The 13,189-nt window shown below is 45.3% G+C and overlaps 1 protein-coding gene across 2 annotated transcripts in view; it reads left to right on the top strand.

Moving 5' to 3' along the window:
• The window catches only part of LOC310782756 (rho-associated protein kinase 2-like), a 51,332-nt gene that overhangs the window by 9,850 nt on the left and 28,293 nt on the right, over positions 1-13,189 (top strand). For both annotated transcript variants that reach the window (XM_083643493.1, XM_083643492.1), the window contains 4 exons: positions 821-958; positions 9,083-9,343; positions 10,787-10,931; positions 11,570-11,708. In XM_083643493.1, the coding sequence (XP_083499619.1) occupies positions 821-958; positions 9,083-9,343; positions 10,787-10,931; positions 11,570-11,708 (683 nt within the window). The remainder of the gene's footprint in view (positions 1-820; positions 959-9,082; positions 9,344-10,786; positions 10,932-11,569; positions 11,709-13,189) is intronic.

The following is a 13,189-nucleotide window of genomic DNA, read 5'->3' as shown; positions in this document are numbered from 1 at the left end:
TCTTGTGTTACACATGTCTGTCTCTTGTGTTACACATGTCTGTCTCTTGTGTTACACATGTCTGTCTCTTGTGTTACACATGTCTGTCTCTTGTGTTACACATGTCTGTCTCTTGTGTTACAGATGTATGTCTCTTGTGTTACAGATATCTGTGTCTTGTGTTACAGATGTCTGTCTCTTGTGTTACAGATGTCTGTGTCTTGTGTTACAGATATCTGTGTCTTGTGTTACAGATGTCTGTCTCTTGTGTTACAGATGTCTGTCTCTTATGTTACAGATATCTGTGTCTTGTGTTACAGATGTCTGTCTCTTATGTTACAGATATCTGTGTCTTGTGTTACAGATGTCTGTCTCTTATGTTACAGATATCTGTGTCTTGTGTTACAGATGTTTGTCTCTTGTGTTACAGGTATCTGTCTCTTATGTTACAGATATCTGTGTCTTGTGTTACAGATGTCTGTCTCTTATGTTGGTAGCAGCTTGACTCTGCTGTCTACTGAGCACCTTGTTATAGAAAGGACGAGTTTGGACAGGCAGAGGGGGTGGGTGGGTGTGTGTGTGCGCGCGCCAGGGGGTACGATTAGTTTGTGCTCCAATCTTGTGTAAGCATGTCTTTCTATGGGTGTGTGTCAATTATTATGGGAGCCTCTCTCTCTCTCTCTCCCTCCCCCTTTCTCTCATGTTATCTGTTATTCTATCATATTATCTCGTGACATTCCTACAATGTCGTGGTCGTCGTGTTCTTTATTGTGCCGCACTGTTATCCTTGTTTACCTTGTGAACGTCTCCTGGTTTTGCCTCGCCTCCTCCACTACTGTAGGTCCGCCACAAGGCCTCTAAGAAGGCTTACGCTATGAAGAAGCTCAACAAGTTTGAGATGATCAAGCGCTCTGAGTCGGCCTTCTTCTGGGAGGAGAGGGACATCATGGCCTTCTCCAACAGCCCCTGGGTCGTCCAGGTGTGTGCACACACAGCCACGCACATATACACACACACACACACACACACACACACACACACACACACACACACACACACACGCACAAACACAGCCACGCACATACACATACACACACATGAACAAACACACAGCCACGCACATATACATACACACACACACACACACACACACACACACATGCACGCATAAACACACAGCCACGCACATACACACACACATACACACACACGCACAAACATACAGCCACGCACATACACACACACACACACACACACACACACACACACACAAACACACAGTCATGCACACACAGGTCTGCTCAAAAATCATGACTGAAGTCGATTTAGGTGAAGCTCAGTAAGGGATCATAAGGGATAATACCTGCCAACACTCCTGATTTTGGTGGGAGTCTCCCTATTTTTAACCCTTTCTCCCGCTGTGCTCCTGATTTCAGAGGCTGTAGCGGGCTGAGGTTTAAAGCCTGTATGAACTTTCATATGAAACTAGATGACCTAAGGCTTCAATTGGTACAACCATGTGGAAGGGGGCTAACAATGCTCCAAAGTTAGGCACAATGTTGGCGAGGGGAAAAAACATTTTCAAACCTCACCTCACCTCAAGATATCTGAATGAAAATGGGTTCTAGTATGGGTACCCACAAGTCTCCCTCTCTCCGTCTCTTTTGTCTCTTTTGCTCTCTCCCTCTCTCCTGCTCTCGTCTCTTTTGCTCTCTCCCTCTCTCCTGCTGTTAAAATTGGGGAAATCTAAGTTGCTGCACTGTTCAATATGAAAATAAAACTTAAATTGACTTTAAATGTGAAAATATGATAAATGTTCCTATATCATAAAAGGGGGGCCTGGCAGAAAAAGGTTGGGAAGCACTGAAGGCAGGAGATGTAGTTGGTAAAGCATACAAGTTAGAGAAGGATTTTTTATTTGAAGCTTTGAGAGAATTAAGATGTGGGTTGTGAAAAAGGAGCTAATATCAGGAGGATGTGGCTAATATAATATTAGTGTTTCCACCGTGGCATCATGGTAGTGGCATCATGGTAGTTGCATCATGGTAGTGGCATCATGGTAGTGGCATCATGGTAGTGGCATCATGGTAGTGGCATCATGGTAGTTGCCTCATGGTAGTGGCATCATGGTAGTTGCATCATGGTAATGGTAGTGGCATCATGGTAGTGGCATCATGGTAGTTGCATCATGGTAGTGGCATCATGGTAGTGGCATCATGGTAGTGGCATCATGGTAGTAGCATCATGGTAGTAGCATCATGGTAGCATCATGGTAGTGGCATCATGGTAGTGGCATCATGGTAGTGGCATCATGGTAGTGGCATCATGGTAGTGGCATCATGGTAGTGGCATCATGGTAGTGGCATCATGGTAGTGGCATCATGGTAGTGGCATCATGGTAGTTGCATCATGGTAGTGGCATCATGGTAGTGGCCTCATGGTAGTGGCATCATGGTAGTTGCATCATGGTAATGGTAGTGGCATCATGGTAGTGGCATAGCATCATGGTAGTGGCATCATGGTAGTGGCATCATGGTAGTGGCATCATGGTAGTGGCATCATGGTAGTGGCATCATGGTAGTGGCATCATGGTAGTGGCCTCATGGTAGTGGCCTCATGGTAGTGGCATCATGGTAGTTGCATCATGGTAATGGTAGTGGCATCATGGTAGTAGCATCATGGTAGTGGCATCATGGTAGTTGCATCATGGTAGTGGCATCATGGTAGTGGCCTCATGGTAGTGGCCTCATGGTAGTGGCATCATGGTAGTTGCATCATGGTAATGGTAGTGGCATCATGGTAGTAGCATCATGGTAGTGGCATCATGGTAGTGGCATCATGGTAGTGGCATCATGGTAATGGTAGTGGCATAGCATCATGGTAGTGGCATCATGGTAGTGGCCTCATGGTAGTGGCATCATGGTAGTTGCATCATGGTAATGGTAGTGGCATCATGGTAGTGGCATAGCATCATGGTAGTGGCATCATGGTAGTTGCATCATGGTAGTGGCATCATGGTAGTGGCCTCATGGTAGTGGCATCATGGTAGTTGCATCATGGTAATGGTAGTGGCATCATGGTAGTGGCATAGCATCATGGTAGTGGCATCATGGTAGTGGCATCATGGTAGTGGCATCATGGTAGTGGCATCATGGTAGTGGCATCATGGTAGTGGCATCATGGTAGTTGCATCATGGTAGTTGCATCATGGTAGTTGCATCATGGTAGTGGCATCATGGTAGTGGCATCATGGTAATGGTAGTGGCATCATGGTAGTGGCATAGCATCATGGTAGTGGCATCATGGTAGTGGCATCATGGTAGTGGCATCATGGTAGTTGCATCATGGTAGTTGCATCATGGTAGTTGCATCATGGTAGTTGCATCATGGTAGTGGCATCATGGTAGTGGCATCATGGTAGTTGCATCATGGTAGTTGCATCATGGTAGTTGCATCATGGTAGTTGCATCATGGTAGTTGCATCATGGTAGTGGCATCATGGTAGTTGCATCATGGTAGTTGCATCATGGTAGTTGCATCATGGTAGTGGCATCATGGTAGTGGCATCATGGTAGTTGCATCATGGTAGTTGCATCATGGTAGTGGCATCATGGTAGTTGCATCATGGTAGTGGCATCATGGTAGTGGCATCATGGTAGTGGCATCATGGTAGTGGCATCATGGTAGTTGCATCATGGTAGTTGCATCATGGTAGTTGCATCATGGTAGTGGCATCATGGTAGTTGCATCATGGTAGTGGCATCATGGTAGTGGCATCATGGTAGTGGCATCATGGTAGTTGCATCATGGTAGTTGCATCATGGTAGTTGCATCATGGTAGTTGCATCATGGTAGTTGCATCATGGTAGTGGCATCATGGTAGTTGCATCATGGTAGTGGCATCATGGTAGTGGCATCATGGTAGTGGCATCATGGTAGTGGCATCATGGTAGTTGCATCATGGTAGTTGCATCATGGTAGTTGCATCATGGTAGTGGCATCATGGTAGTGGCATCATGGTAATGGTAGTGGCATCATGGTAGTGGCATAGCATCATGGTAGTGGCATCATGGTAGTGGCATCATGGTAGTGGCATCATGGTAGTTGCATCATGGTAGTTGCATCATGGTAGTTGCATCATGGTAGTTGCATCATGGTAGTGGCATCATGGTAGTGGCATCATGGTAGTGGCATCATGGTAGTTGCATCATGGTAGTTGCATCATGGTAGTTGCATCATGGTAGTTGCATCATGGTAGTTGCATCATGGTAGTGGCATCATGGTAGTGGCATCATGGTAGTTGCATCATGGTAGTGGCATCATGGTAGTGGCATCATGGTAGTGGCATCATGGTAGTTGCATCATGGTAGTGGCATCATGGTAGTGGCATCATGGTAGTGGCATCATGGTAGTGGCATCATGGTAGTGGCATCATGGTAGTGGCATCATGGTAGTGGCATCATGGTAGTTGCATCATGGTAGTTGCATCATGGTAGTGGCATCATGGTAGTGGCATCATGGTAATGGTAGTGGCATCATGGTAGTGGCATCATGGTAGTGGCATCATGGTAGTGGCATCATGGTAGTTGCATCATGGTAGTTGCATCATGGTAGTTGCATCATGGTAGTTGCATCATGGTAGTTGCATCATGGTAGTGGCATCATGGTAGTGGCATCATGGTAGTTGCATCATGGTAGTTGCATCATGGTAGTTGCATCATGGTAGTGGCATCATGGTAGTTGCATCATGGTAGTTGCATCATGGTAGTTGCATCATGATAGTTGCATCATGGTAGTTGCATCATGGTAGTTGCATCATGGTAGTTGCATCATGGTAGTGGCATCATGGTAGTGGCATCATGGTAGTGGCATCATGGTAGTTGCATCATGGTAGTTGCATCATGGTAGTTGCATCATGGTAGTGGCATCATGGTAGTTGCATCATGGTAGTTGCATCATGGTAGTTGCATCATGGTAGTTGCATCATGGTAGTTGCATCATGGTAGTGGCATCATGGTAGTTGCATCATGGTAGTTGCATCATGGTAGTTGCATCATGGTAGTGGCATCATGGTAGTTGCATCATGGTAGTTGCATCATGGTAGTGGCATCATGGTAGTTGCATCATGGTAGTTGCATCATGGTAGTTGCATCATGGTAGTGGCATCATGGTAGTGGCATCATGGTAGTTGCATCATGGTAGTTGCATCATGGTAGTTGCATCATGGTAGTGGCATGGTAGTTGCATCATGGTAGTTGCATCATGGTAGTGGCATCATGGTAGTGGCATCATGGTAGTTGCATCATGGTAGTGGCATCATGGTAGTTGCATCATGGTAGTTGCATCATGGTAGTTGCATCATGGTAGTGGCATCATGGTAGTGGCATCATGGTAGTTGCATCATGGTAGTTGCATCATGGTAGTGGCATCATGGTAGTTGCATCATGGTAGTTGCATCATGGTAGTGGCATGGTAGTAGCATCATGGTAGTTGCATCATGGTAGTTGCATCATGGTAGTTGCATCATGGTAGTGGCATCATGGTAGTGGCATCATGGTAGTTGCATCATGGTAGTGGCATCATGGTAGTTGCATCATGGTAGTTGCATCATGGTAGTTGCATCATGGTAGTTGCATCATGGTAGTTGCATCATGGTAGTGGCATGGTAGTAGCATCATGGTAGTTGCATCATGGTAGTTGCATCATGGTAGTTGCATCATGGTAGTGGCATCATGGTAGTGGCATCATGGTAGTTGCATCATGGTAGTGGCATCATGGTAGTTGCATCATGGTAGTTGCATCATGGTAGTGGCATCATGGTAGTGGCATCATGGTAGTTGCATCATGGTAGTTGCATCATGGTAGTTGCATCATGGTAGTTGCATCATGGTAGTGGCATGGTAGTAGCATCATGGTAGTTGCATCATGGTAGTTGCATCATGGTAGTTGCATCATGGTAGTGGCATCATGGTAGTGGCATCATGGTAGTTGCATCATGGTAGTGGCATCATGGTAGTTGCATCATGGTAGTTGCATCATGGTAGTTGCATCATGGTAGTGGCATTATGGTAGTGGCATCATGGTAGTTGCATCATGGTAGTTGCATCATGGTAGTTGCATCATGGTAGTTGCATCATGGTAGTGGCATCATGGTAGTGGCATCATGGTAGTTGCATCATGGTAGTTGCATCATGGTAGTTGCATCATGGTAGTGGCATCATGGTAGTGGCATCATGGTAGTTGCATCATGGTAGTTGCATCATGGTAGTGGCATCATGGTAGTTGCATCATGGTAGTTGCATCATGGTAGTTGCATCATGGTAGTTGCATCATGGTAGTGGCATCATGGTAGTGGCATCATGGTAGTGGCATCATGGTAGTGGCATCATGGTAGTGGCATCATGGTAGTTGCATCATGGTAGTGGCATCATGGTAGTGGCATCATGGTAGTTGCATCATGGTAGTTGCATCATGGTAGTTGCATCATGGTAGTGGCATCATGGTAGTGGCATCATGGTAGTTGCATCATGGTAGTTGCATCATGGTAGTGGCATCATGGTAGTGGCATCATGGTAGTGGCATCATGGTAGTGGCATCATGGTAGTGGCATCATGGTAGTGGCATCATGGTAGTGGCATCATGGTAATGGTAGTGGCATCATGGTAGTGGCATCATGGTAGTTGCATCATGGTAGTTGCATCATGGTAGTGGCATCATGGTAATGGTAGTGGCATCATGGTAGTGGCATCATGGTAGTGGCATCATGGTAGTTATATCATGGTAGTTGCATCATGGTAGTGGCATCATGGTAGTGGCATCATGGTAGTTGCATCATGGTAGTTGCATCATGGTAGTTGCATCATGGTAGTGGCATGGTAGTAGCATCATGGTAGTTGCATCATGGTAGTTGCATCATGGTAGTTGCATCATGGTAGTGGCATCATGGTAGTGGCATCATGGTAGTTGCATCATGGTAGTGGCATCATGGTAGTTGCATCATGGTAGTTGCATCATGGTAGTTGCATCATGGTAGTGGCATCATGGTAGTTGCATCATGGTAGTTGCATCATGGTAGTGGCATCATGGTAGTTGCATCATGGTAGTTGCATCATGGTAGTGGCATGGTAGTAGCATCATGGTAGTTGCATCATGGTAGTTGCATCATGGTAGTTGCATCATGGTAGTGGCATCATGGTAGTGGCATCATGGTAGTTGCATCATGGTAGTGGCATCATGGTAGTTGCATCATGGTAGTTGCATCATGGTAGTTGCATCATGGTAGTTGCATCATGGTAGTTGCATCATGGTAGTGGCATGGTAGTAGCATCATGGTAGTTGCATCATGGTAGTTGCATCATGGTAGTTGCATCATGGTAGTGGCATCATGGTAGTGGCATCATGGTAGTTGCATCATGGTAGTGGCATCATGGTAGTTGCATCATGGTAGTTGCATCATGGTAGTGGCATCATGGTAGTGGCATCATGGTAGTTGCATCATGGTAGTTGCATCATGGTAGTTGCATCATGGTAGTTGCATCATGGTAGTTGCATCATGGTAGTGGCATGGTAGTAGCATCATGGTAGTTGCATCATGGTAGTTGCATCATGGTAGTTGCATCATGGTAGTGGCATCATGGTAGTGGCATCATGGTAGTTGCATCATGGTAGTGGCATCATGGTAGTTGCATCATGGTAGTTGCATCATGGTAGTTGCATCATGGTAGTGGCATCATGGTAGTGGCATCATGGTAGTGGCATCATGGTAGTTGCATCATGGTAGTGGCATCATGGTAGTTGCATCATGGTAGTTGCATCATGGTAGTTGCATCATGGTAGTGGCATCATGGTAGTGGCATCATGGTAGTTGCATCATGGTAGTTGCATCATGGTAGTGGCATCATGGTAGTGGCATCATGGTAGTGGCATCATGGTAGTTGCATCATGGTAGTTGCATCATGGTAGTTGCATCATGGTAGTGGCATCATGGTAGTGGCATCATGGTAGTTGCATCATGGTAGTTGCATCATGGTAGTTGCATCATGGTAGTGGCATCATGGTAGTGGCATCATGGTAGTTGCATCATGGTAGTTGCATCATGGTAGTTGCATCATGGTAGTGGCATCATGGTAGTGGCATCATGGTAGTGGCATCATGGTAGTGGCATCATGGTAGTGGCATCATGGTAGTTGCATCATGGTAGTTGCATCATGGTAGTTGCATCATGGTAGTTGCATCATGGTAGTGGCATCATGGTAGTGGCATCATGGTAGTTGCATCATGGTAGTTGCATCATGGTAGTGGCATCATGGTAGTGGCATCATGGTAGTGGCATCATGGTAGTGGCATGGTAGTGGCATCATGGTAGTGGCATCATGGTAGTGGCATCATGGTAGTGGCATCATGGTAGTGGCATCATGGTAATGGTAGTGGCATCATGGTAGTGGCATCATGGTAGTTGCATCATGGTAGTTGCATCATGGTAGTGGCATCATGGTAATGGTAGTGGCATCATGGTAGTGGCATCATGGTAGTGGCATCATGGTAATGGTAGTGGCATCATGGTAGTGGCATCATGGTAGTGGCATCATGGTAGTGGCATCATGGTAGTTGCATCATGGTAGTTGCATCATGGTAGTTGCATCATGGTAGTGGCATCATGGTAGTTGCATCATGGTAGTTGCATCATGGTAGTGGCATCATGGTAATGGTAGTGGCATCATGGTAGTGGCATCATGGTAGTGGCATCATGGTAATGGTAGTGGCATCATGGTAGTGGCATCATGGTAGTGGCATCATGGTAGTGGCATCATGGTAGTTGCATCATGGTAGTTGCATCATGGTAGTGGCATCATGGTAGTGGCATCATGGTAGTTGCATCATGGTAGTTGCATCATGGTAGTGGCATCATGGTAGTGGCATCATGGTAGTGGCATCATGGTAATGGTAGTGGCATCATGGTAGTGGCATCATGGTAATGGTAGTGGCATCATGGTAGTGGCGTTGGGTTTGAGGCTACAATCTATGACCAGGGTGTATTACCTTCTTGTAAGTGACTCGTGCATGTACTCGGTGCGAGTGACTCGTGGGTGTGCTTGTCTCCTAGCTGTGCTGCGCTTTCCAAGACGACCGGCACCTCTACATGCTGATGGAGTTCATGCCCGGGGGAGACCTGGTCACGCTCACCATGAACTACGACATGCCCGAGAAGTGGGCCCGCTTCTACACGGCCGAGGTGGTGCTGGCCCTGCACGCCATCCACTCCCTGGGCTTCATCCACCGCGACGTCAAGCCCGACAACATGCTACTGGACCGACACGGACACCTCAAGATAGCCGACTTTGGCACTTGTATGAAGATGGACTCGGTGGGTTTGTGTTTGTTGTTGTCAAATGTTTCAGATCTGGGTAGGGGATCAGTTCTCTTTACGTTCAAAATGAAAGTTGAAACATTTCGCTTATACTAATGAGTGTTTTGTGAGTAATATTATTTCTCGTAGGGCTGGGCAATATCACAAAAATTGTGATATTGCAACAATATTTTTGATATGATATAATATAATATTTTGGATATAATGACTAAGTGGGTAAAGGCAAATAATAGAACAGCTAGAACAGTCTGGTAAGTAAGTTCAGAAAATTACATCACTTTACTGTAATGCAGCCTTTAAAACCAAGAAAATATAACATTTATGCCATATTATATTATAACCAATATCTAAGATGATATCTAGTCTTATATCACAATATCGATATATTGCCCAGCCCTACTTTCTAGATTGGATTTGGTAACCCTTTTATGTCAAAAGTCCTTGAATTGTGAAGGAAATCTACTTCTTGAAGTTAATTAACCCCAACCTCTCAGGACAAGTCTCTTTTATTCTGTGCTCCTGTGCACCACCAAGTGTTCACATTGTGAAGTGAAGCTCAGAGCATCACTATTGCATCAGGTTGTTTTGAAAGGCCCCAGAACTTATTGTGCTAAACAACTAATGTACAGTACAGTAGCACGCCCCCCGACTGTTGTGCCAGGAAGTGTTTTTCCACCATTTTTTTCCACCATAGTGATTTCATAATAGCTGGTCCCAAGTGGTTCCACACATTCAAGCGGTCTCCAGTAGACACAGAAGTCATATAATTTCTAGCTCCTGTAAAAAACATGATTTAAAAGAGTCTAGCAAAATTAGACATCTGCGCTCTAGACTGACTGTATATAACTACATTTATAATCAGTCCTGCTGTCAGGGTCATGGAGTTTCTGGAATGTCACAGAATTTTGAGAGTTCTATTCCAGACAGGGAAAGTCAGGGAATTTGATACATTCTCTGGGGAAGTCAGGGAATATCAGTGAATTTAACAAACAGTCACTTTACAGAAATATACCACAATGTATTTTCAACTTTGTTTCATACATTCATTGCTTTAGGTGGAGTTTTTTTTTCTCTCCACGGCAAGCCCAACTGCAGTGCACCCCTTTAAGAATGAAGCATTAACAAACCAAGAAGGAATAGAGTTTTATGATCATGGTAGCACTCCAACCTACTGTAGTTATGGAAAGACATAGAAAAGTCATGGAATTTTTACATCAGGGCCATGGTGGGAATACCTGCACTAAGCAGCTCTGTTTCAATGTCCTGGCTTCTCTGCTTTTCTCTGCTTAACTTCCTAAGTTCCTCCCCAACTCTGCCAAACTTTTAACACAACAATGTATGTCATTGCTCTTCCGTTTCTTATCTCTCTCTATATCTGTCTGTCTCTGTCTATCTCTGTCATCTGTCTCTGTATGCCTCTGTCTGTCTGTCTGTCTGTAGTCTGGCATGGTGCACTGCGACACAGCCGTTGGCACTCCAGACTACATCTCCCCCGAGGTGCTCAAGTCCCAGGGTGGTGACGGTCACTATGGTCCGGAGTGCGACTGGTGGTCTGTGGGCGTCTTTATCTTCGAGATGCTGTTCGGTGAGTAAACTCGATTCAGCCATGTCGGAGGGTGACCAGTACACACGGTCTGATGATGTCACTCTCCCTTGTGCTACTGTCGGTGATCACTAGAAACCTAGTCTTTTAAAACAGACGTGTTGGTTGGTCTGTACTTTGCGGAGGGGAAATTTGGTCAAAACGGATGTAAGGCAGGACATCCGCTCAAGACGGGGCATGTTTACATGTGTTGGTATTGGTCGAATATCAAACTTCCTTCCAGTCTGAAGCATTGTGTCATGCTCAACAGGAAGTTCTAGTATCCCTACCCCCCCCCCCCACACACACACACACACACACACACACACACACACGGCATGGGGCGGGTGAGCAGTAGGAATTACAACATTCCTCCTACGTAAGTCTCTGGGACAGCCACCTACCATTTCTGTCCCCTTTGAGCTACGGTGGCCTGCAAATGACAAAAACAATTAAGTCACATTTTTACAATAGAAGTGAACTAATTAGGGCAGATATCCAACAGAAGAGGTAGAAGTATGTGAGGTTTGAAAGCCAGAAATCATGGTAATTTTGTGCAATAGGCCAGTAATCAATCATTTCACAAGTCTTTCTATTCCACCAAGTCATGTTCAGTAAGAAGACACTCTCTCTTCTGGCAGGCGAAACTCCGTTCTACGCCGAGTCCTTGGTGGGAACTTACGGGAAGATCATGGACCACAAGAACTCCCTCGTGTTCCCAGATGATGTGCAGATGTCTCAGGGTGCCAAAGACCTCATCTGTGCCTTTCTTTCTGACAGGTATGTGCATGGAATCCTAGATCACACACAAAACCACACTTCTCATGCTTTAACAAAAATTCAGACTGAGTATTTCATAATTTCCGTCTGCCTTTACTCTGTACACACAAACACATGCATGGTCAAATGCAAAATCCTTCCCACTACTCATTTTAGAGTGATTGTTGGACTCACTCAAATTGCATTGTTTGGATCTCGGTCCCGCACAGAAAGCACAAGTCATAACTCAACTTGTCCTCTCAGGGGAGAAAAACAAATTTGAAAACAGCTGCTTGTAAAAAAAAAAAGGGGGAATGTGAAAGATACTTCAATCTAATCCTAGAAGTTCGGGAAAGCAGGCAGACCGCACGATACCTCCATCTGTAGCCAGTTTGCCTGATAGGCGGTAGGTTGGTGACCTGCCGCTCTGGAGTGAGTGACCGCTCCAATCACACCTCACTGCTGAAGGATCAGCTAAAAGGAACAGTGTGAAGAATGTGACAAAGAAGAGCAGTCTAGAAATAGAAAGTGTACAGAGTTGGGATGATGGTCAATTCAGTTGAATTTCACACCCCAAAAAATCTGAATGAAGTTGACTTGACTGGATTAGTTAAGAACAAACGCTCTATCAATGAATGAATAAAGTGTGTTAGTGTGTTCATTTTAACATTTAAATAAATAAATCAACTAGAAGGGCACTCTGAGAGGTAAATTGTTCATGAGTCGGATCCAAATCCGCCCCAAAATGTGATGGCTTCTCCTTGGCCCAGGCTACACCTGTCCACCAAGTAATCCTGCTGACAAACAGACAGACAAACGACACCGATAACACCCCGCCAAGGGGGTAGTAAGAAAGACAATGAGAGAATCCATCAAATAAAACAAAGCCAAAAAACATTTGGCAGATTCTTAGACAAAGAAAGATAGCCAATATGACATGTTTGAAAAGGAATAGGAAGGAGTACAACTTTTGTTTGTCCTACCCCCATTTGACTTGATTGAATAGAAAGTGACTTGGCTCCAAATCTGACTATACAGTAATACTTTAAGGCCCATTGAAATCCATTGTGGTGCTGCTCCCAATGAATAAAAACCACCAACTCATAACCAAGCAGTAGCGTTCCCATAATAGTAATACTGTATATTGTTAGTAGTAGCAAAGGAGGTGTGGGTTGTATGGATGGGTGGGGAGGGGGCATATACTGGGTAAGTAGCCCATCCCCCAGGAAGAAACCACTTCCTGTTTACCTTGGTGACCCCGCCCCCAGGAGGGCTCCGTCAGACACGGGCCCTTTCTGCCTCAGTACAGAGCAGCCTTTCATTCTCCGTCGCTCCGTTTATTTACCTTCTCACTCACTATTCTCTCACCACACACACACACACACACACCCACACACACGCATCTTGCACACACCCACACACACGCATCTCGCACACACCCACACACACGCATCTCGCACACACACACACACACGCATCTCGCACACACACACACACACACA

The sequence above is a fragment of the Poromitra crassiceps genome (genome assembly GCF_964638095.1).
Source record: "Poromitra crassiceps genome assembly, chromosome: 9".
NCBI lineage: Eukaryota > Metazoa > Chordata > Actinopteri > Beryciformes > Melamphaidae > Poromitra > Poromitra crassiceps.
Note: the sequence above shows the minus strand (reverse complement) of the source record. Positions and strands in the feature narration are given on the sequence as shown.